The 24346-nt window shown below is 37.8% G+C and overlaps 1 protein-coding gene across 2 annotated transcripts in view; it reads right to left on the reverse strand.

Moving 5' to 3' along the window:
• The window catches only part of LOC126203755 (probable ATP-dependent RNA helicase kurz), a 134753-nt gene that overhangs the window by 61783 nt on the left and 48624 nt on the right, over positions 1-24346 (reverse strand). For both annotated transcript variants that reach the window (XM_049938125.1, XM_049938124.1), the window contains 6 exons: positions 23772-23961; positions 19225-19440; positions 11161-11296; positions 7925-8346; positions 3462-3694; positions 1918-2032 (listed from right to left, as the gene is read on the reverse strand). In XM_049938125.1, the coding sequence (XP_049794082.1) occupies positions 1918-2032; positions 3462-3694; positions 7925-8346; positions 11161-11296; positions 19225-19440; positions 23772-23961 (1312 nt within the window). The remainder of the gene's footprint in view (positions 1-1917; positions 2033-3461; positions 3695-7924; positions 8347-11160; positions 11297-19224; positions 19441-23771; positions 23962-24346) is intronic.

The following is a 24346-nucleotide window of genomic DNA, read 5'->3' on the forward strand; positions in this document are numbered from 1 at the left end:
GATACGACTTCCTCAAATCCTGTCCTGAAATGAGATCCATCCTTCATGAAATCCTCCCCACTCCACCAAGAGTGTCTTTCCGCCGTCCACCTAACCTCTGAACCTCTTGGTTCATCACTATGAAATTCCCAAGCCACCTTCCCTACCCTCTGGCTCCTACCCTTGTAACCGCCCCCGGTGTAAAACCTGTCCCATGCACCCTCCCACCACCACCTACTCCAGTCCTGTAACCCGGAAGGTGTACACGATCAAAGGCAGAGCCACATGTGAAAGCACCCACGTGATTTACCAACTGACCAGCCTACACTGTGATGCATTCTATGTGGGAATGACCAGCAACAAACTGTCCATTCGCATGAATGGACACAGGCAGACAGTGTTTGTTGGTAATGAGGATCACCCTGTGGCTAAACATGCCTTGGTGCACGGCCAGCACATCTTGGCACAGTGTTACACCGTCCAGGTTATCTGGATACTTCCCACCAACACCAACCTATCCGAACTCCGGAGATGGGAACTTGCTCTTCAATATATCCTCTCTTCCCGTTACCCACCAGGCCTCAACCTCTGTTAATTTCAAGTTGCTGCCGCTCATACCTCACCTGTCATTCAACATCATCTTTGCCTCTGTACTTCCGCCTCGACTGACATCTCTGGCCAAACTCTTTGCCTTTACATATGTCTGCTTGTGTCTGTATATGTGCGGATGGATATATATGTGTGTGTGTGTGTGTGTGTGTGTGTGTGTGTGCGCGTGCGCGAGTGTATACCTGTCCTTTTTCCCCCTAAGGTAAGTCTTTCTGCTCCCGGGATTGGAATGACTCCTTACCCTTTCCCTGAAAACCCACATCCTTTTGTCTTTCCCTCTCCTTCCCTCTTTCCTGATGAAGCAACCCTGGGTTGCGAAAGCTTGAATTTTGTGTGTATGTTTGTGTGTCTATTGACCGGCCAGCGCTTTTGTTTGGTGAGTCACATCATCTTTGCTTTTATATTCAAAAGATCTTAATGAATGTTGATTTGGTCAAGTGGAGCACACAGTTACTGAGAGGGCAGGTAGCAATAAGGTTGAATATTATCTAGTAACAGGTTGAATATTATCTAGTAACATACTCCAGACATGTTTAACAGATTGTTGTTCTTATTTGCAGAAAACAAATGACACAAAAAAATTTAGCAGAAGAAATCTAGCAGACGTTTGTCCTGGAAAGAGCAAAGAACCACCAATATTTGACAAACACTTCAGTCATCATCCATAATCACCATCTAGCATCTATCAGACAATAGTTTCTGTTGTTAATTACTAAAACAAAATTATCAATCAATAATTTCTTAGTGGTCAACAGCCTTGCTGTGTTGGAAACCACCAACTTTAAGCAACACATAGGGTAAATTCACAATTGTGAATAATGACTACCATCGGCTGTAGAATGGAATGACAACATTGAAAATTTGTGTTGGACCAGGACTTGAACCCGGATTTTCCGCTTATTGTGAGTGATCGCCTTACTATTTGGCTTTCTGTGCAAGGCTCATGACCAGAACCAAACTTCCATATGTCGTCAACCATACGTCTACGATCTGTACTTGCACATCCATTATGTGCATTCCTGTACAGATCAGATGTAGTGCTTGAAAGTCGCATGCCCAGTATCGGCAGACAAATATGATATTGCAGTGTGCAATATCACAAATATCACACACAATTTTAAGCAATGCCGGGCCTTGTTAGTACTTGGATGGATGACCGCCTAGGTATGCTGGGTACTGATGGCCAACTGAAAGACTTGCACAAGGCCACTGTACCATAAGGAATGTTTACTGTCTGTGAGTGGATGGTAGCTACATTCCAAATTCTTGGATCAGAGCATATGCAATATGCAGGAGAGGTCTGTTTGGATATTTCAATAACTCTCTTACCTTGTCAATACCCATAGCTTTCATCTGCAATACAAGGTCGTCTACAGGTTTGCGTTGAATTTCTGGCACAGAAAAATTCTCAAACTGGTCATTGAAAACTGCTGAAGAATACAGCCTGAAATATTTCAAGAACGAAACACAACAGTGTTAGTGAAACCTTAAGGTGCACATAACAAACACTTATTAAAATATGACGAGTAAGACGACCATTACTGCCAAAGCCTAATATGAGTTCAGAAATATTAATTACATTGGCATAAAATACAACAGCACTGGTAGGTCTTAACATGTGCTATGAACTGTAATTTGAAAGCTCAGTCAAGAGTTCTGACCTTGTTGTACAGTAAAGTGTTCTAATATGGTACTGAAAACTATAAACTCGAGTTTGTGGCTCAAATAAAGGACACTTGGACATTTGCATATTTGAGAAAATACCAAACAATCAGTTCTTATAATGAAACACTGTGAATGCTCAGCAAGTCATGACACTGTATGTGGGGGGGATTTAAAAAAGCAGATATTACAAATTTCTAGAGAGGAAGAATTATGTATAAGAATTGAAACAAGACTGGATTTAAAAAAGTGCATGACCACTAGATAACACAATAGTTTCCTTTTTAGTCATTATCTATTGTTCACATAGCTAAACCAGATATTCTCTATAAAACTAATGGTAGCCTTGCACTGTGCTGAAGAAGGCAATCTGGCATCAAATAAAGAAGCAGGTTACAGAAGAAATACATAATCTTAGCAGGATAGATATTTGCTTTAGTAACAATGAAATAGTAGAACCAGCTGAATGTTATGCCACTTTTTCCAAGCAATAAAACTAGGAGGTTTCTGACAGAACTGAGCACAAAATTTTTGCAACACATTGAGATCAAATTATCTGCCTGGCATTTAGGATAACAAAAAAGCATTAAGTCACAACCAAAGTACTGTTCTATTTAACAGCACTCTTGGGCAGTAGAAGCTGTTATAGACGAGAGTTGACCTTGGAAACATCAGATTGATGGAAATATTGCAAAAAGCTGCATAGACAAGCCTGAAGAATGGTGCTCTGGATCAGTCTAGGTGAAAACAAAGAGTCAATGCTTTCAGAACCAAGAGTATTGTTCTGCAAAAACTGGAGAGGGCAGAGGAGTTGCAAAAGCATCAGCGAGTTATGGGACATAGTCAATTAGGAAGAGTACAGGGCCTAAATTTGCATCACTCCTCTGAATGTTCTACATATGTCCAAAGTTAATTAATTTTTAACGATTTTACCCATTCTTTTCCCTTAAAAATTCTTAGCAAACAATTATAATAGCTTTTAAATTAATCAAATTTCCTGCGCTTTTAGTCACATCAATTGATTAAATATTAAATATCCTTGAGCTTTTGAACAGGTGCTCCTCTGACATTATCAAGCAGTAACTGACAACGGACATCAAACACTTGTCCGAAACCTCATGGGTATTCAACCATCTGACACTGTTTGAAACTCAATAGCTTTTTATTAGTTCATATTCTTAAGAATAATGTACATTCTGCAATTAACGTACCGGTAACAATGTCCTGGTCCCATACGACCTGCACGACCAGCCCTCTGATTGGCAGCAGCTTTGCTGGCCCAGACAACAGCAAATGCAGAAACACCTGTCACTTTATCATACAGACGAGTTTTGGTACGACCACTGTCTACCACATACTTGATGTTTGGTATTGTCAAAGACGTTTCTGCCACATTGGTTGCCACAACACACAGACGGCATCCCTCTGGAGGAGTTTCAAATACCTAACAATAATATAACAGTTTAAAGAAAGAAAAAAAAAAAAAAGGGAAAAAATAAAAAAATAATAAAATCTGAAAAAAAAAAACAACAACAACAATGTAAAGGTAGACAGAAAGGTGTGACTCACTATTAATAATTAAATGTGTGACTGCAGGTAGCAGTGCTTAAAACATTGGATTTTTCTATAGAAAGAGAAAATAAGATATCACTCGTACATCATAACATAGCACAACAGAAAGCTTTTTCAGAGACCGGAGAAAAGGAAAACACACATAGAGGAACAGCTCTACCATATTCTTTGCACATACTCACTTCCTCCTGTTCTTATTATACGTTTCTCTTGATCCGATTATTGTATGTAAGCAACCTGTCCTCTCTTATCTGATTAATGAATCCTCTTTTCTTTCTGCAAAAGATGGATCAGCAGCCCCAAAGAATAATCAGTTTTCTTTTGCATATTTCTTCCTGCCTTGCCACACTATCATTCCTTCTTGTGAATAAAATCTTTTTATGTCTCACCATTCATTTTAAATATTTCATATTTTCATATAACAATGCTGTTGTAGGTAACTTAGTATATTCAGTATTGACAATATTTTTTTCTTTTCAGACCAGTTATTGATGTAATAGAATTTATTAAGTTTTGAATGCAATGAAATGAATTTCTTATCTACACATCAATGAACAAGTGTCAAAAAGTTTGTTGATTTCTTTAGATAAAAGACATGTAGAAAAGAAAGAAAACTAACTGGGCTTTAAGAGAAAATTCCCCCCCCCCCCTCTCTCTCTCTCTCTCTCTCTCTCTCTCTCTGTGTGTGTGTGTGTGTGTGTGTGTGTGTGACAGACAGACAGAGAGAGAGAGAGAGAGAGAGAGAGAGAGAGAGTGTCACTAAAAAGGAATTTTGACTGAAAGGTCAGCTCGTCATCGCCCTTTTCCACAAGCTAATCAACTGCTCAACATCATTTGTATCCAATGATACATTATTATTCACAACTGTCATGATCACAGTGGATGTATGTACAACAATATACAGTATAACCTCACTTTTATGTTCCCAGAATTAACGTTTTCCCGCCATTTATGACATTTTTATTGGTCCCGTCAAATTTCCTATGCCCACAATGTTAATTTGCACCCGATTTTGCATGAATATATTTATGATTTTCCCACAGTTTACACAGTACGAAAAAATGTTTATGGAGAAAAACGGCGCTGCCATGATGTTGGCTGTCCAGTAGTGTTTATAAATATTACACGGTTAAGTTTCTTGACACCAGGGCACTCTACTCAGCAGATCTGAACTGGCAAACATGTAAAAGTTGGAACAATTCATGCCGTATCTCCCACCACTGCCAAGTCTACTTGGAGTGGTGGCTGATGGGAGTAACTAGGTTCGTTCTAATGAAGATATCATGACCAATCACAACTATTTCCAAACTACCTCTACAGCCCAAATGCAGTTTTGAGAGTGTTGTGATCTCCATGACACCTCCATTGAACCATATTTAGCATGTTTTAGTGTAAGGTCCCTTGGAGCCCTAGCTGACACCGTCATTCACTTTGTGTTGCTCAAATGTTTTTAGTTCAAACACAGCACCGGTTACCAATTTTACTCACACTGAGCAAAATGTGTTTCGAGAAGTTATTCTTGTTGTCAAGTGCAGTATTTATGTATGTATTTTTTGTGATGTTACACAAACAAACAATGTGAGTGCTAGTTTGTGTGTGAGTGGTTTTTTGCATAACTGATGTGGCACAGTACCTGATAACCTCAAGAAGACAGCTACAGCGCAAGATACGCAGAATAACACATATTCAAACACCATACAAAATACTTATGTATGTATTTGCGCTTGACAATGAGAAAAAATTCTTGAAACACGTCGTGCTAAGCACGAAAAAATACGTAACTAGTGCAGTATTTCATTATGTAAATATTGAATGACAGTTGCAGGCTTTCAAAAACATCACTTATGACAGAAGAAACTGAGTCAAATGTTCCTACTTCCCCTGACAGTTATCACTTCCACTTGCATCAGCAGTTTTTATTAGATAATAAACCTTCATTAGATAATAAAGAAGTCCCTGACAAGTCTTTTGAATCCTGTTATGTGCATATATCATACATAAAGTGCAAGGAGGGTACCCTATACGTAACTTTGACAGCTTAAAGCATTATTTCCAACATTTTACATTTTCCCACATTTTACACCAGATTTTGAAGTCCCTTGAAAAGTGTAAAAGTGGGGTTTCACTGTACCTGTTCAACTTTTATGAGTCTTGATCAGTACTGGACGTACAGAAAAGACAAAATGTAAATTTTGTATTCAGTGCATCATAAACTATCCCCTTATAGTTACTTATATTATATTTTAATTGTCTGTCAACTGGTGACATTATTTTCATTCAACATTTTCCTATCTTCATCATATACAATAGGGAGATAATAGTTTAGAAATACTGTTCACTTACTGTAAATTGAGTTCAGAAATGATAGTGACAAAAAGTATTTTTTCGATAATCAATAGGGTCAAAGATCTAATGTGAATGTGTCTGCTTATAGGTAATCAACAGAAACAAATTACCTGTATCACAGGTATATACGCAGGTCACTTCAAAAGTTCTGCATACTGTAAAACAGAACTGAAGAAAATAATTTATTTTACAAGATACCTTTACAGACCTTCAATACATTCTTCATTCTTGCTTATGATAGCTTCCCACCGCTTTTGACAAATTCTGTATTCCAGACATGGCACCTTCATTGTTGAGCTCTCAGATTATTCGGGGAAGTATTTACTGCCCATATGTGTTGGGCATTTCTCTCACTGGTAGGGCAATATGTGGTCTTGTATTATCACGCAAAGTGAGGGCACTAGCTGCAAGCATGTCATGCCTTCTTTGATGCATTTTTGGGCGCAAAGCATTTTGCAGAAACAGCTTGCAATATGCGCCTGTTAGACATCTCCTGAGGCATATCTGCAGCTATGATTCAGGATGGAATGTAACAATATTGTGAAATGGAAAGTTGTTACTCACCATACAGTGGAAATGCTGAGTAGCAGATAGGTACAACAAAACATAGCTTTTGGTCAGTAAGGTGTTTGTCAAGGCAGCACGGCCTCAGGTGCCAGAGAACACAGTCATGTATGTGAGAGTTGTGTTTGCATGAGTGTGTATGTGTGTGTTTGTCATCTAATTTTGAAGAAGACATTATTAGCCGAAAGCTATATCCATGACAAGTCTTTTTGTTGTGCCTATCTGTGACCGAGCATCTCCACTATGCATAGCAATCCTTTTCATAAACTGTTCTCTCTCTGTTCGGTAACATAGAAGCAATTCTTCTGTAACTCCTTTACAGCCTGTTTTCTGCCCTTCACTCAGATCGTGCAGAACCCATCCCGCAGCAACCTTTCTCATCTTTAACTTATCTGTTATGATTCTATAAGCTGATGTGACAGACATTTTGGCTTCATATACAATTTCCTCATACGTTTTTTATTAATCCTCTCTCAAAATGTCACTAACAATAACCTGAGAGATGTAGTCAGTTGCAGTTGATGGTCTTCCACTTCTTGGGTTGTCCTCAGTGCTTATACAACATTCACAGAAACAAGCATACCGCCATGATACTCTGCTACATTCCACTACACTTTTCCCACACATCTCTCTCAAAGTGCTGTAAATTTCTGTTGGATTCCTTCCATATAGGGATTTGATTTTGGTGTAGGAATACTAGTCACTATGTGTAATCTGACATGACTTGGATTCACCTTCCATTTTAAAACTGAATTATTCATGACATGGCCAAGGGAATCAGCAAACACACATATGACTACCATACCTTTAGTCTTGTTCACAACTGCCATGTATTACAACTTGATCACACCACCATAATGCCAGTGTGCAGGACTTTTGAAACAACCCACATATTTACAAATGACCTTCAACACAAAGCAAAAGACACTATATGGAGAATGATTAACTTGATTCATTCTGATACTAATGTTTCATTAAAAATGTCTCCCCCTATGTATTTAGAAGAGTTTAAGAAATAATCCACATATTTTGATTAAATAACTCTTTTGAAAGTTTGTGATAAGCATGGTATAGTGAAAACTCTGTAATCATGAAGAGAAAAATTGGTACCAGATTCTCTTTTCAACACATTTTAGTTCAATTCCTTACAGTGTAAACTTTGGGCTTTTGTTACGTAATTAATAATACTAACCTTAGACTGTTCACGAGTAGAGAGTAATGAGTATAGTGGGAGTACCCACAATGGCTGGCCGCCCAGCACCTGCCTGAATTCCCCTTCCTTTTCCCATTCAGTTTCCAAGTCATCGTCATCTTCAATATCACCTTCATCTTCTGCTAAGAGATCTCCTTCTGTATCATCCACAGGAACTGCTGAGTAGCTGCTAAGATCTATTTCAGGCAAGGGAACAGTTTGTGACTTGCTTGAGCGATTTTTACGGACACTAGAAATTGCACGCTTCATATCTAACTCTAACTCTTCGTCTTCCTCATCTGCCTTAGAAATTCTGGTTTTCTTTTCTTCCTTGGTGCCATTAACAAGTGCAGACTTCTTGTTCTTGTGGTAGGGAAATGTTTTCCTCAGTTTTTGCACCAGTGTCTTCACTTCCTTCTGACCTAAAAGACAGAAACAAGAAAAAGTTCTGAAATATGCAGTGCAGCAAAATAAATACCAGATAGATCATGTTTTTAACAACTGTTGCAACATGTGATTCTTTATCAAAAATCATGTTGTTTTCAAATTTTGTACTAGTAAAGTAAATATTTGTAGTTATTACACAAGACAATTGCATTTCTATTAAAAAATTGCAGCACAATATATTTAATTGTTAAATGCAGATGACTTACATACAGGCATAAATGAATTATTTAATGATGAGTATAAAAATAAGTTCATGTTCCACCAACCAAACTTGATACATTTATGCCCTACTGAATGCAAAAAACAAAAATATTGTTGAGTGATATGCTTTGGGATTGGGATTGGGCAGAGGATGAACAGTAAAAATAATTTAAACAAGTGTTCACTGATCATACAATGTAGGGTTTCATGGTGAGTATTAACTTCACTTAAAACTTCTGTCAGAGGTGAAGCAGTGACTTAACAATCACAACACGAGGGAATATCGAATGTATAGGCAGTAAAGAGGGTACCACAGTCCAACACATGGAGCTGACTTCAAGACTATTTTTGGTAGTGTTAACATTCTTAACTGGAAGTAATTATTCGGAGGAGATACCTCATGCTATTTGCCTTATGGAGAGAATCAGTATCAATCAGGGACAATGGCCACCAAATGGGAATGTTTTTCTTCCATTAAGATTACAGACTGCATTGGAAAAGTGTTTGGCAAGTGTGGAGTTGAAACTATTTTCAGACTCACTAGGAAGATAAAAGAATATTTAAGACTGGCACAAGGTATACAGCATCCTTTGCATACACCAGATGTATATAAAATTTCTTGTTTTTGTGGACTACTACATACTGGTAACATAAAAAAAAAGTGTTAACACCTGTTCAGTTGAACATAAGAGGAATTACTGTCAGGGACATACGGAGAAATCAGTCATTGCAGAACATTTGTATCAAGAGGGTAATCATGAAATAAAATTCAGTGAGATGAGTGTCATATCAAAAATAATGCACTATCCTGCACACATGTATTGAGAAACTGCTGACATTTATAAACACCACAATAAATTTAAAAGAAAATAGGAAGGTGTCAACATAGATAAAATATGGATGTCAACTTTGCACTGATAGAATGACAATTGATTACTTTCAATCAAGAATGTTGGTACTAACAGAGAGTCTTGTAGCCATTGTCATGTGATGGACTGTTGTGAATATTAGAGGAAAGTTTTACATGACAACCAGGCCTGTCAACCTGGAAGTCTGAAGTGAAGGAGAAAATTCACTGTTTTCAGAGCTGCTAGGCTTATGGTCAAGACTCCTGATGACATTTGTGTTAAATTAATTTTAGTGTGGATGTGTAAAACACTATTTAAAATTTGTACTTAAGGCTAAAAAACCTGTTAATAAAATTACTTTTACTGTCTAACAAAAGACTTAGATGGATAAATTACTGGACAGTGCTTGATCATCAGCTAGCTTTTATTAAATATTACACAAAAGGAATGTATGTTACTCAAAAATTAGTTTTCAGAATCTAAAACCATTACAGCTAATTGTTTTACATAACTATATATATGAATTATACATTATTATTTTATGGAATAAATAAAAATATGGGATGTTTAATGATCTGAGCCAAGTCAGAAGCTTACTGAGCTAATTATTGAGAGATTTACATTTACATGTAACCAGAAGCATGCCATGACTTTGTACTACTCAGATACACTACATATGGCTAGTTGTGAAGGTCATACTACGTGCAAAAAAAAAAACTTAGAACGTATACGCAATTAAACCATGCATTTTTAGAATGCTACTTTGCCAACGCAGGTAATTTGACTTAAAAGTTAGCCATTAATTGTTTATTCTCCAAAACAAAATTTGTACATTGGAGTGAATTTTCACTTTACAGTCAAGTGTATACTGCTATGGGCTGGGCCACAAATGGCAACTGCTTTCTTCTTCTTCTTTTTTCCTCAAAACTGCAGTCTGTTAGTAAATCTCTTCAACTCTGCAACTCCACAGAAGCTCTGTTACATACCTCATTCAACCAACACTCCCGTGAGAAAGGGTGATGCAGAAAGTGTTGGCCACAACCTAGGTGTTTTTCCAAAACAAATCTTTCACTATTTTCAAAAATTCACTGTGATTAATTAAAAATACTTATTCAAGTCCCTTGTTCTCTTCTCCAACTTTGTATGAGATGACCTAATGCAACCAGCCGGGGATCTTACCCGCATCAATATTTGTTCAACTAATTTCCTAAACAATTTCTGAAACTCTGAAGTACTCACTGAATGACAACAGAAATCAAATAATTGTTCAATATGCAGCACCTTTTAATGTTGGTTGTAACAAATAAAAATTACAGATTACCCCATTATGCAAATGTCATTTATTAAATTTTTGCTCTCTGTCTCAAGAACTTTTTATTACAGAATTTGAAATAGGTAATGAAGCAAATAAGATGCTCTTACTAAATGAGTATATGATGAAATGTCCATCACTTTTTTTCTAGCACCTGATATAGTATGATGTCAAAGTGAAATACTAAATAACAATTCCCATTATGCTGCTGCTTTATTACCTTTTAATTATTGCAGTGTATTTATAGTACAATACTGAGTTACTGTATTTTGAAATATTCCTGACTTTAGTAGATAGTGTTGCCCCAAATGGATATAATTTTTGTTTGCTCACTTGGTCACATTTATTCTATAAAAAAATGTCAGGAATGAGGGTGAAAGGTGATGGACAGTTTTGTTTATCTGTAATAACAACACTTAATAACCAACCTGTCACAAAAACAAGTATTCCACCTTCTGGAAGTTGTGTGTGGATCTTACATGCCTTCTTGTAAGCTTCTCTCACATAATCAGGCCATGTTCGTTTATTAAAATGGACAGTTACAGGAAACTGGCGGGAATCTACCTGAGAAAAGAAAGACCGAAACATCAGTCATAAAATATACAGCACTGATAATGTTTGCGTGGCATGTACTGTGCTCTGACAATTCTATGCAGTTAAAAAAGTTTTGGAATAATGACAATATTATGAAAACGGATAGACTGCCACTCACCATCCTGTGGAGATGATGATGAGTCACAGACAGACCAACTAAAAGACAGCTAAACAAGTACGCTTTCAGTCAAAGGTTTTCTTCTGAATTAAACAACATATACACAAATTCATTCTCTCATGCGCGCGCACACACACACACACACACACACACACACACACACACAAACCATTGTCTCTGGTTGCTGAGGCTGACTGCGAGCAACAGTGCATCATGGGAGAAGCAATTTGGGTGGCGCGGATAGTGAGGAGAAGGCTGGGGCAGGAAGAGGGAGGGATAACAGGGTAGGGGTGCGGGATAGTAAAGTGCTGCATGTGGGAGCATATAGGAATGTGTGAGAGCATATAGGGATGAGGTGAGGAGAAGGTAGGGCAGCTAGGTGAAATCTGGAGGTTAGACAGAGGGGAAGGGAGCAGAAAAGAAGAGAAGAGAAGTAAAAAGCTGTGGGTATGTTGGTGGAATAGAAGGCTTGTAGTGTTGAATTGGGAACAGGGAAAAGGATAGGTGGGTGAAGGAAAGTGACTAATAAAAGTTGAGGCTAGGGGGGTTAGGAGAAAGTAGGATTAATTGCTGATACAGTTCTCGGCTGCACAATTCAGAAAAGCTGGTGTTGGTAGGAAGGATCAAGATGGCACAGGCTGTGAAGCAGTCATTGAAATGAAGAAATTCACAAGAGCCTCTTATGAAGTACATAATGTGGCAACACTGCAGAGACTAATTACTAGAAGTAATACCATAAATAATGAATTGTAAAAGGAAACATGTGTATTTTACATTCACAATACTGTTGAACTTGACTGTCACTAGTGATTACTCTGTTTCTAGTTAATCTGATACAGGAGTTTCCAATACAGGCAGAATATTTTGTTTTTCTTTACATCTGGATTATGTTTGCCTTTGCATTTTCCCCCTTTTTCCCCTGGGTATTCCATCTTACATACATTCTTGTAGAAGAGGGTACTTCAGTGCTGTATTCAGGTTATATCTCACTGCCAAACTACAGCGCTTACCATTAATTTGAAAGTAGACACAAACACAGTAACAGGTATTGCATTGTAAATGGATTTGAAGTTAAAGGTATTTGTGCAAGACTCGTTCATTTGTGTCTATTGCTGGGTTAACTTCAGCTAACAGTTTCCTCAGGGCTGTGGCAAAAGAAGCCACAAAGCTCCGAGACTATTTTACTATGATCCTTTATTTGCTTATAATGTGTGAATATTCTTGGTAATTTTCAGTTTATGAATTTGCTCGGTAATTTTCAGCTTATGAATTTCCTATTCCTAGTAACAGACAGGATCTTCTCCCACACTGAATAATTATCTCAACAGGTCATGGATCGGAAAGGAGACATATGTAGTGTCTGAGACTTAAAAGCCCAGTGGTACACATAGGTGTACATAGGATACATCTTTGTATGAAAAAATAGTGTGCACAAACTTTGAAGGGAAGAGGGATAAATGCGTACACTCACCCATGGCTGTGCCCCCTCCCCTCCCCCTCCAACAAATTTAATGGAAAGATATAAAATAATGCAACACATAAATGAGCTTATCATTGTGCAACACACTAAAACCTCAAGGCTAAAAGCTTGGACTGGAGTTGATGCACTATATAAAATTTCAAAAATTTTATAACACTCGTCTTACCATCAGCTAAAATAGAAGGCAGGTTCTCACTTAAATGGCCTTCTACCCTCTCACCAAATGTTAAACTGTGACAAATAGTGGTTCACACACCACAGGCATTGCAGACTGGAAGGTCCTCCTGTTGGTGTATGAAGTTCAACAGTGTCCTACTCTGAGGTAGATTAGAGTTGCTTCATCTCATCACAGTTACCGGTATGAGGTACACTATGGCCTGATAGTTGGTTTCACCATCTGATGCTTACTGTTCCTCCACTGTCTGGCACTCCTGACCTCTCGTGTTGCATGTCTCTCTGGCTATTTAAAAAAAATTATATGGGAGCCCACAGGGAATGGCAGTTGTTTTCACTGTAGGCCTCCTTGGCTGATTGGTCTGACTCCTAACTTCCACAGATTCCCGTGTGCTTTGGCACCACGCAAGTAGCTTACATTCGCAAAATTTGTCATACTGTGCAAGACCATTGAGATAAACACCATCATCATACAACCGTAGGTCATCTACATAAAACTGCAATAGCAGAGCATGTTCTCAGTGCAGGACACCACAAAGTGTGTGGAAAGACAAAGTTGATATTCTCAGTTTTGTCTTTCTGGGACTATGTGATAAAGGAGGTCATACATATTAGCATGGTTGATAATCAAATACCAACTCAAGTTTCTAATTAAGCATAGCTTTGAACTCTTCGCTTGCCCCAATATAGTAAAAATTAAGAATTTTTGATAACAGTTAACTGCAACATAATGGAGAACTGAACTAGCATCAATTTTGGTTTGGCTCTCAGCCACAGCAACACTTGGTGGCAGCACTAGTTTACCTTGCACATGGACATCAGGCCACAGCTCAGTTCCCAGTAATGGGCTCGAAACATGGAGATGCTAACATCACTTGTCTGGCAGCAATTCGATCACTCATGTGTGACATTCAAATGAGGTGTTGCTACTTACCAACAGTAACAAAAAGCCACCACCTCACAATGTCAAGTAGCTGGCTCAAGGAAATCTTGGATACACAGAAAAAGATCTGTTGGCAGACCCAGGAGCTGTATACTGGAGAAGATACATCCTTTCCCTGAGTCTGAAGAGGGATATGTATGCTCTGTGTTGCATGACTCATTTCTTTGCTGGGTATATTTGCTGCAATGCTTGCAGAACACTAAGGGAATCAAAACAAATGAGAAGCTGTTGGCTCAGTTATGCCTCAACTGTTCTGTTGTCTTAAGGGTAGTGTGCAGCTCTACAATGTATACAATATACTTATTGAGAAGGCAAATCGTAATGACAAGGCTGGGGAAAACAACAGCCAAGGGATTCTTGCTTTGAAGTGGTTGTTTATACTATATTACATCAAAATGCTTACATAATTATTTTTTTTAGGAGAAGTACTAAATTAGAGTTTAATTTTGTGTGCATTCTTTCTTAAAGTTTGTCAAATCTAAAATAATTATGGGCTTATGAAGAAGCCTAGTTGGAGAGCTGCTCCTATCTTCGCACAAAACATCGAAATGAGCTACATTCTTCTTTGATGACAGTTCTTTGTGCATTTGCAAAAGACATTCTTGCTTGTTATACATAAGTAGGCAAGCAATGCTATAGTGCACAGATGCCCGCTGCAGATATTGTTTTATGCGCATGATGCATTTTGAGCGGCTGCTGTCTGAAGTTCAGTGGCAACTCACAGACCTGAGCATGGCGACTTGGACTAAGGCTTTCTTCACAACACATTCTTCCCTCTTGCTCCACCCTGTAGACACCCATGCACCAAATATTAAAAGATTTGTGCATAGTGACGTTATAGTATCTGCGAATCTAAGCAATTATGAAGATAACCACCTAAAATGAAATACACTGAAAATTTACACAATTGCTTTTTGTTTGAAATACAGTAAAGAATTAGAGAAAATGCAACTTAAATGCACTGGAAAAATCTAAAGCATAATGACTTATTAAATTATTTCATAATGACCTTGGATTACTCAGCAACATATCAAAACCATTTACTTGTCATTAAAGCGAAGTTATCCTTTTGTAAAACCAGTTTGAAAAATTAATACAACTGGGGTTGGATGTACAACCACAAACATCAAGGACAATGGCCACAGCACAGTTCTATTGAGCTGAAAAATTTCATCTGTTTCATACAACATAAATCACATGAGTTCATGGCAGGATGATCAGTCTTGTTCTGAATAAAACATGTAAACTGACCATAAGATGCCTGAAACCAATGCTGATACATGAAACTAAATTATATTCCCTTTCAGGCACAGACCTATTTGACATCAAGTTGTGAGATTGCTGTAAATATAAAGAGGATAAACATTTTAGTCTCATATAGCCACCTGCTGTCTTATTATTCTCCACCATCTCACTGGCATTTCAGAAAACAGAATTTGAAGTAAGAAACTGTAAATTTGTCAATATCCAGAGTGTACAAACATTGAAAGCAGACTGTCCCTTTCAAAACAAAGTGGGATATCCTAGAAGAAGGCAAAATCTATTATGGATGCAATGAGAGACAGAATGACACATTTTAGTGTCCCATTGCTCAATTTAGAACTGACCACTGCCACAACATGTTCCAAATCATGGCAGACCTAGATAACTATGTCCCAGACAGGTAAATAATAAGTAGAACAAGCTTAAAACTGTACTTTTTGAGAACATTTCTCGTAGAAACAGAGGTCTGGCAAAAGTATTTTAAAAATAAACACAAAGAGTCTTGACCATAAAAAAACATTTATTTTATGGCAACAGGTTTTGGTGAGTTTTTGACCATCTTCAGATCACGTACCACGATGATAGGTGGTGAACGGAGCAGATGTTATGGCTCCACAAATGTCAACTGTCTGATGTTCATAGAGTCATAACACCTGCTCTGTTCACTGTCACTGCCTACCATCATGGTACGAGGTCTGAAGATGGTCAAATACTGACTGAAACTGGTTACCACAAAATAAATGAAAAGCTTAAAAGTAGCCATAAATATGGTAGCGAGATGCCCCTGCTGAAATATATATAATGGAAAGGTGGCAATTCTCTGCGCAACTGAGGTGCTGAGTCATTGGTACGTGCACAAGCAAGACCAATGATGATGTTAGCTTTCTGCTGGCCCCTTCTTCAGAGCCAATAGAGAATGTTATCGTGAGCTGCCTGCAGCCAGAATGAGCTCACCAGAGTCACACTGCTACCCTGCATGTCTGCTGCTTTTCCCTCTTGGCCATCAGCCACCCTTTACCAATAATCCCTGCCTCTTTCTCCCCTTGCCCAGTCCATACAACACAATCCTTACTCCAACTGAACAAGGAAGAAGCGAAGAAAGAGTAGGGTTTAATGTCCCTTAGACATCAAGGTCATTAGAGACTGAGCATATGCTTGGATTTTCTCAAAGACTGGCAAGAGAATTGGCTGTGCTCTTTCAAAGGAACCATCCCGGCATTTGAATGGAGCGATTCGTGGAAATCACGGAAACCCTGCATCTGGATGGCCAGGTGTGATTTGCATCACTATCCTTCCCAATGTGAGCCCAGTATTCTAACTACTGCGCCACCCCACTCGGTCACACAAATGAACTAAGCGACAGTGAAATGTAGTCAACTGGGACAATTTAGCCATGCAGGTTTGTACATGCATTCTATTAGCTCAAATAGAAGGAAGGAAGATTGAGAAGTTTAATATACCTCTGACAACTAGTCCTTATGGGTGGAGCACAAAATTGAAATAAGGAAGAATGGAGAAGGAAACTGGCTATGTCCTTCCACAGGAACCATCCTGGCATTTGTCTTAGGCAATTTAGAAAACTCACAGAAAACCTAAATATGGATGGCCAGAAGCAGCTTTGAACCGTAATTGTCCTGAATGTCAGCCAAATGTTCTAACCACTGCTCCACTTTAATTGATATATTAACTCTGAAGAAGCATGTGTCTGTAAGCTGGCAATGTTCTGTGTTGTTGCCTGTAGTCAACTCAGTATCTCAACCATACAATGAGTTACATTTTCTCCTTCCATTATTTACGAATTGCTGTAATTATTCCCATTGAAAGCTTGATATGTAATTATTAAACAGTCTTGTCTTATGAACATCATTGCTTGAATTTTAATATAATTAACAGTCTAAAAGATATAGTTTTACAGTTCTTGTATGTTGAGTTGTACAGTGTGAAATTACCATTTCTGTTATTTATATGGATTAACCTGCAACATGCTGCTAATAAAAGGAAAAAATAAAAGAAAGCTTAAGGGTCATAATTTACTTCTATTCAACAATCAAGGATTTCTTATGTGCACGGCTGTTATGAAATCTGAATCTTTGTCAGCTTCCGTATCAGTCAGTTACCCGAGTACAACTCATCAATAATGTCAAGCACTGCAACCTACCATTATTTCCTACTTTATGAGAAGCTTCTGGAAGATTTTTTAAATTTATTGTTTTAGTTCCAATTGAAATGTTATCTAATGATATCATACAATGTTCAACTTACCAAACAATTCAAATGTAAAGAAAAGAAGGAAAAATATCAAAGATAATAATATTGGAGGGAATATTTTCACCACCAATAGAGCACACACACTACTATATGCAGTTTCCTTCTGAACTAAGCAAATTTTCTTTTTCTTCCACTAATTTTCATTGTATTTTCTAGAAGGTCTGAGCAGGGCACTGAAAAATTGCTGTAGTGTCAACTTGTCATAATTAGAGTTTTCCTATAAATATGACTGTCACTAGCAAACTTCACCACACAAAAGTCTAACAATGATAATAAATTGTTAAAAAACACAAAACAGCAATGGAGTTGGCTTTCATCTCTCAGGCATAAATTCATGCCCAATACATGTAGCAGTCTGAATTTTCTATTTGCTTCTTCTGATTAACAGTTACTACTTAGATTTTTTTGTTTATTTAATGCTTTACCCTAAATGGAGCATAAAGTTTCAAACACCATATTATTATAATTTCAAGGATTGTTGGGTTCTATCTATTACATTAGGTCCTTTTGTAATCCACATTAAGTTTATAGATTTTGCCTACAAACAGCGCACTTATTTTTGTTCTTGCTTATCTTCTGATCTATAGGTTTCTTTTCCTTTGTTGACAATACAAACATCACTTATTCTTCTTCTTTAGGTTTCACAACTGGAGCTCTCAATCATGTACAATTCTGGGTATCTTCTTTCATCGCTTTATTTTCATCCTCTTCTAATGTAATCCATAATTCCAATTCTTTTCCTACCTATTTCTTCCACTGCTTCCACTTTTCCTCTATAATTCTTTGTTGCAGACAATTTCTATGCAGTATGTGACCCACTCAATATTTTTTCCTCTTTCTGACCACATCCAATAATTTTATTTCTTCCACTATTTTCTTCATTACGAAGTCTGTCAGTCCATTTCACCTTAAGTATTCTTCTCAATGGCCATGTTTCAGAACTTTCTAAATCTCTTTCTTCTTCCTTTTTAACTGTCCGTGATTCACTGCTGTATACCACCACAATACATACATATCATTTAGTAAAATTTTTTCTCCATTCCACTGAAATTATTCTAGATGTTAGTAACTGCTTCAACTTTTTGAAAGCTCTCTTTGTTCTGTACAGCTTCCATTTCCATCTGGTTAAACTTCTCAGATACAGAAAAGGTTTTACTTTTTCTGTCTTTTGTCTTTCTAGCTATACAGAGCATCATAATTGTGATAACACTAATTCCCACGCAGTATATTTCCCAGCCAAGACTTTTTCCTCTTTCTGATCATGTCCAATAATCTTCTTTCTTCTGCTATTTTCTTCATTACTAAGTCGGCCAGTCCGCTTCACATTAAGCATTCTTCTCAACAGCCACATTTCAGAACTTCCACAGAAATAAAACTGTATTTCTCTGGTATTCAAGTAATGTAAAAGCATGTAAATTAGCTCTTGCTCTTTTTATAAAACTGAATAAGTCTAAGAAATGGGCTATCAAGCACTCTGGCTTAATCTCAGTAAGGCATATTTGTAATAATTAGAAAAATAATACAAACAATTTGGCTAGTTACCATTAGTTCTAACATGTTCAAGTTAACATAGTTATGTCAGTGTGTCTATAGACTGCCATCTAGCCTATAACATGTACCATGGGTTTTCAGAGTTGTAATGAGGAACTCACCTTTATAACTGGAGGAGGAACTTTAAATAGACGAGAATTTTCTGTGAAGTCCTCGAGACGTAATGTTGCTGACATGATTATCAATTTCAGAGAATTGCCTCTTTTGTTCCTCAAAGGCACAATTCGAGACAAAAGGCCAATCAGTATATCAGTGTACACACTGCGTTCATGGGCTTCATCCAGAATGATTACAGAGTATTTTGTTAGCAGGAAATCCTAAACCGACAGGAAAAATTAGTTAGGTTATACATAGGTTTTTAATACCCATATTAACTATCTATAGTGACACTCAAGAAAAAACAAAGGAAACAATAACACATTAAAATTTTTCTTTTCTTTTGTCTTTTAAGTGGATATTTACAAGCAGGTCTACAATTTTGGGCTTAATTTAAAATCAGACTTACCTAAAATAATAAGACACATAACAAAGAAATTCACTATGTGTCAAACCTTAACAATAAACTGTTTAACTTTTCAGACATTTTTGTGCATGTTATAAAAAATGTGGAGACACACAATATTCCAGAATACATCTTAGTTAACAATGATTTTTTTGTACAAGTCATGTATGGTGTTATTCCCTGCTACCCTGATTTTCTCAGTACACCTAACATCCTGGCAATCTCAATAGACTTGCTCTAACAATTTATACTCCTACAATTTACCTTTAAAAGCCACCATGATTTGTTATCTTGTCCCACCACTGCCTGTACCGTTTTGCAAACAAATAATTACGATAAAGCAGTTATCGTGGGTGATGCTTACATACATGTCCAAAGGAACTTTGCATCACAATTTGGAATAAGACAAGCACTGCACAATAGTACTTATCCTGGCAAGATATTTTCACGTAAAATGTCTCGCCTGTGCGGATGTCCAAATGTATGTTGCACTGTACTTCAGAATAACAAAGACACTGCAAAATCGTATTTATCCACCGATACTGGGCCGGTGACTTTTCAAGTGAAATGTCTTGCATGTATGGGAATATACATAACGGGTGTACGAGTACAGGTTCTAGACATGTGGTAGACAACAAATGGAAGTTTGGGTCCGGCTATGAGTCTTGCTCAGGTAGCCTAATGGTAAGGCAACTGTCGGTGATGAGTGGGAAATCTGGGTCCAAGTACTGGTCCAGCAAAAATTTTCATTGTCATCGTTCCATTACACAGTTGACAGTTGTCCATATTTGCAATTGCGAAATGAATTTAAGTTTTTTTGTAAGTGTAATTGCTATGTATTTAGTTGAATCGATAACATTTAAATTTGGATGACTGAAGGCATAAACGAAACCGAGTGGAGGTTTTAGTAAGCATATGGACAACCTTACAGCTTTTATTGTTTAGGGTCAATTCACACTTTTTGCAGTATATGGATACCTTGCCTAAACCATTCGCAATTTGTTGTGATTTTTTGACAGCTTTACTAGATGGTAAATGAAGACATAATCTGAAAGAAAACTACAAGGGCTGCCCAAACTGACTCCTAAATTGTTTATATCGATTATGAACAGTAGAGGGACTATAGTACTTCATTGAGGAACACCAGACAGCTCTTGTGTTTCACTTGAAGATTTCCCCTGAGTTGCTATGAACTATGATCATTCTGACAGGAAATCATGTTGCACAACTGTGATGATACTTCATAGACACACAATTTTATTAGAAGTTGTTTGTGAGGAACTGTGTCAAAAGCCTTCCAGAAATCTAGAAAATAGGAATCAACATGAGGTCTCCTACTGATATCACTTTGTGTGAATAAAGAGCCAGTTGTGTTACACAAGGACAATATTTTACAAATCCATTCTGGTAATGAGTCAATACATTGTTTTCTTCAATGTACTTCACAATGCTGGAACATGGTACACGTTTCAAAAACCTATTAGAAACAGATGTCAAAGATATGGACCTGTAATTCAGCAGATTACTTCTATTTCCTTTCTTGTTTGTTGGTGTGACCTCTGCAACTTTCCAGTCTTTAGGTACGGATCTTTTGTCAGGCAAGTGACTGTATATGCATGCTAAATATGGAGATATTTCATCAGTGTATTTCGAAAGAAATGTATTTGGTATACAATCTGGATCAGAAGAATTGCCTTTATTAAGTGACCACAGTTGCTTCACTACAATGAGTGTGTCTACTTACAAATTATTCATGTTGGTAGCTGTTATTGGCTGAAATTCTGAAATATTTACATCTTGTTTTGTGAAGATATTTTCGAAAACCATGTTTCATAATTCCTTTAAAGGAACATTAGGGTTTAACATTTCATCACTTACAAAATCATTAAGGACAAAGTACAAGCTCAGGTTCTGGAATGATATTGGTGTTGTCCTTTCAAAGCAACTGGCACAGGACTTGTTTTAAGTGGTTTAGAGAAACCAAAGTAAACTTCAATCCGGGTGGCCAGATATGAACCTGAATCACAATCCTCTCGAATATTAGTCTTTTGTGTTACCACTGCATCACCTTGCACAATTACTGCATTTGATTTGTGATATAAGGCCACAGCTTAAGGTGGATAGTACAACAAGATATTCAGAAATAGTCTATCAATTATACAGGGTGTTACAAAAAGGTAAGGCCAAACTTTCAGGAAACATTTCTCACACACAAAGAAAGAAAATATGTTACGTCGACATGTGTCCGGAAATGCTTACTTTCCATGTTAGAGATCATTTTATTACTTCTCTTCAAATCACATTAATCATCAAATGGAAACACACAGCAACAGAACGTACCAGCGTGACTTCAAACACTTTGTTACAGGAAACGTTCAAAATGTCCTCCGTTAGCGAGGATACATGCATCCACCCTCCGTCGCATGGAATCCCTGATGCGCTGATGCAGCCCTGGAGAATGGCGTATTGTATCACAGTCGTCCACAATACGAGCACGAAGAGTCTCTACATTTGGTACCGGGGCTGCGTAGACAAGAGCTTTCAAATGCCCCCATAAATGAAAGTCAAGAGAGTTGAGGTCAGGAGAGCGTGGAGGCCACGGAATTGGTCCGCCTCTACCAATCCATCGGTCACCGAATCTGTTGTTGAGAAGCGTACGAACACTTCGACTGAAATGTGAAGGAGCTCCATCGTGCATGAACCACATGTTGTGTCGTACTTGTAAAGGCACATGTTCTAGCAGCACAGGTAGAGTATCCCGTATGAAATCATGGCGGTGAATCGAGGAAGTACAGTACATACTGACGAAACTAAAATGAGCTCTAACATGGAAATTAAGCGTTTCCGGAAACATGTCCTTATAACATCTTTTCTTTATTTGTGTGTAAGGAATGTTTCCTGAAAGATTGGCCGTACCTTTTTGTAACACCCTGTATATCAATATAAATACAGTATTTTCTTGATACTGCTATTGACCTTCTTTCTTATACTCCTCACATCAGTGATGCCTTTCCCTTTCCATCGATCTCTTAGTTCCATGACATCAATGCACAACAGATTGTGCACAATACAACAAACTTGGTATGGCTGTGCATTTCATGAAACTGGAACTCTCACAAGACTTTAGCATTTTCAATTTGTGTAGTGTGTTGGTTGGTAGGTGTTTTTACTAACAGTGTCACATTTCCAGAATGAGATTTTCACTCTGCAGTGGAGTGTGTGCTGATATGAAACTTCCTGGGACCTTTGTCTTTCGCGGGCAAGTGCTCTACCATCTGAGTTATGCAAGCACGACTCATGCCCCGTCTTCACAGATTTACTTCCGCCAGTACCTCGTCTCCTACTTTCCATATTTCACAGAAGCTCTCCTGCGAACCTTGCAGAACTAGCAGTCCTGTAAGAAAGGATATTGCGGAGACATGACTTAGCCACAGCCTTGGGGATGTTTCCAGAATTAGATTTTCACTCTGCAGAGGAGTGTGCGCTGATATGAAACTTCCTGGCAGATTAAAACTGTGTGCTGGACCGAGACTCGAACTCAGGACCTTTGCCTTTCGCGGACAAGTGCTCTACCATCTGAGCTACCCAAGCACAACTCATGCCCCATCCTCACAGATTTACTTCCTGCCCACAAAAGACAAAGGTCCCGAGTTCAAGTCTCGGTCCGGCACACAGTTTTAATCTGCCAGGAAGTTTCAGCGTCACATTTCTTATATGTCACCCTAAACACCTTTTATAATGGCCTTTCCATTACTGTAACCATGAAGAAGACTTTCTTGGAAGCAGAAGAGATTGCTTTACAGATTCTGATCTGAGACTCTTGGGGGGGGGGGGGGGGGGGGGAGGGTCACCGGAAGCCCTTTTTAGATAGTGGATGTTATTGTTCCCAGAATTTATGTCACCCCGTTATGAGCATTTTTCTTTTAAGAATTGAACACAAATAGCTTGGCAATTAAAGGTCAAATTATGAAGAACTTTGCTTAGCTGAGAATGTTTAATGCGGATGGAATTCAGAAGGTGTCCCAAATGTTGTACAAAAGATGTTGCTGTGCTAAAGCTTGAAAATCTTCTGGACACTGAATATTATGAACAATCAATTGTTGGAATAATTTCATATTTGAGACTTGCACACTAAAAATTACATACACTTTGTATTTCTTTCAGGAGAACTCCGTCAGTCATGAACTTTATTTTTGTGTCTTTGGTAGTGTTCCCCTCAAACCTTATGAGATAAGAAACTTCTTTAGATGTTAAATTCATTTCCTCAGCAACACGAACTGACATTGAAATAGCTGCAACACGCCTGGGCTCCGTGACACCTATTATTTTTCCATTGCTGTAAACAAAAATATTTAATTTAGAATGCAGAAATAAATTCAGCTGCAAGTGAAAGATTGTCAATATTCACTTTAGTATTTTATTTTATCTCTGAATGTCTATTATAATACAAATAAAATAGATAATAATAAAATGTACTAGTATATTATAGTATGAGATAACAGAACTCTTGAGTCCAGACAAACAAGTTCTTTGCAAGCCAGAGTTACAAACACCTGTCTATACTTTAATCAATGGAGACAGAGTCTCAACTACATCATTAGATCTGGGAACACCTTGAGAAAGAGCTCCTAGTGGAACACCATGGTCAGAACTAGGAAACAATACGCCATGTGACCTGTCTACTTCATCGTTTGGCTCAGCCCACAAAGCAAGCAACTGAG

The sequence above is a fragment of the Schistocerca nitens genome, chromosome 9, assembly GCF_023898315.1.
Source record: "Schistocerca nitens isolate TAMUIC-IGC-003100 chromosome 9, iqSchNite1.1, whole genome shotgun sequence".
In the NCBI taxonomy this organism is placed as follows: Eukaryota; Metazoa; Arthropoda; class Insecta; order Orthoptera; family Acrididae; genus Schistocerca; species Schistocerca nitens.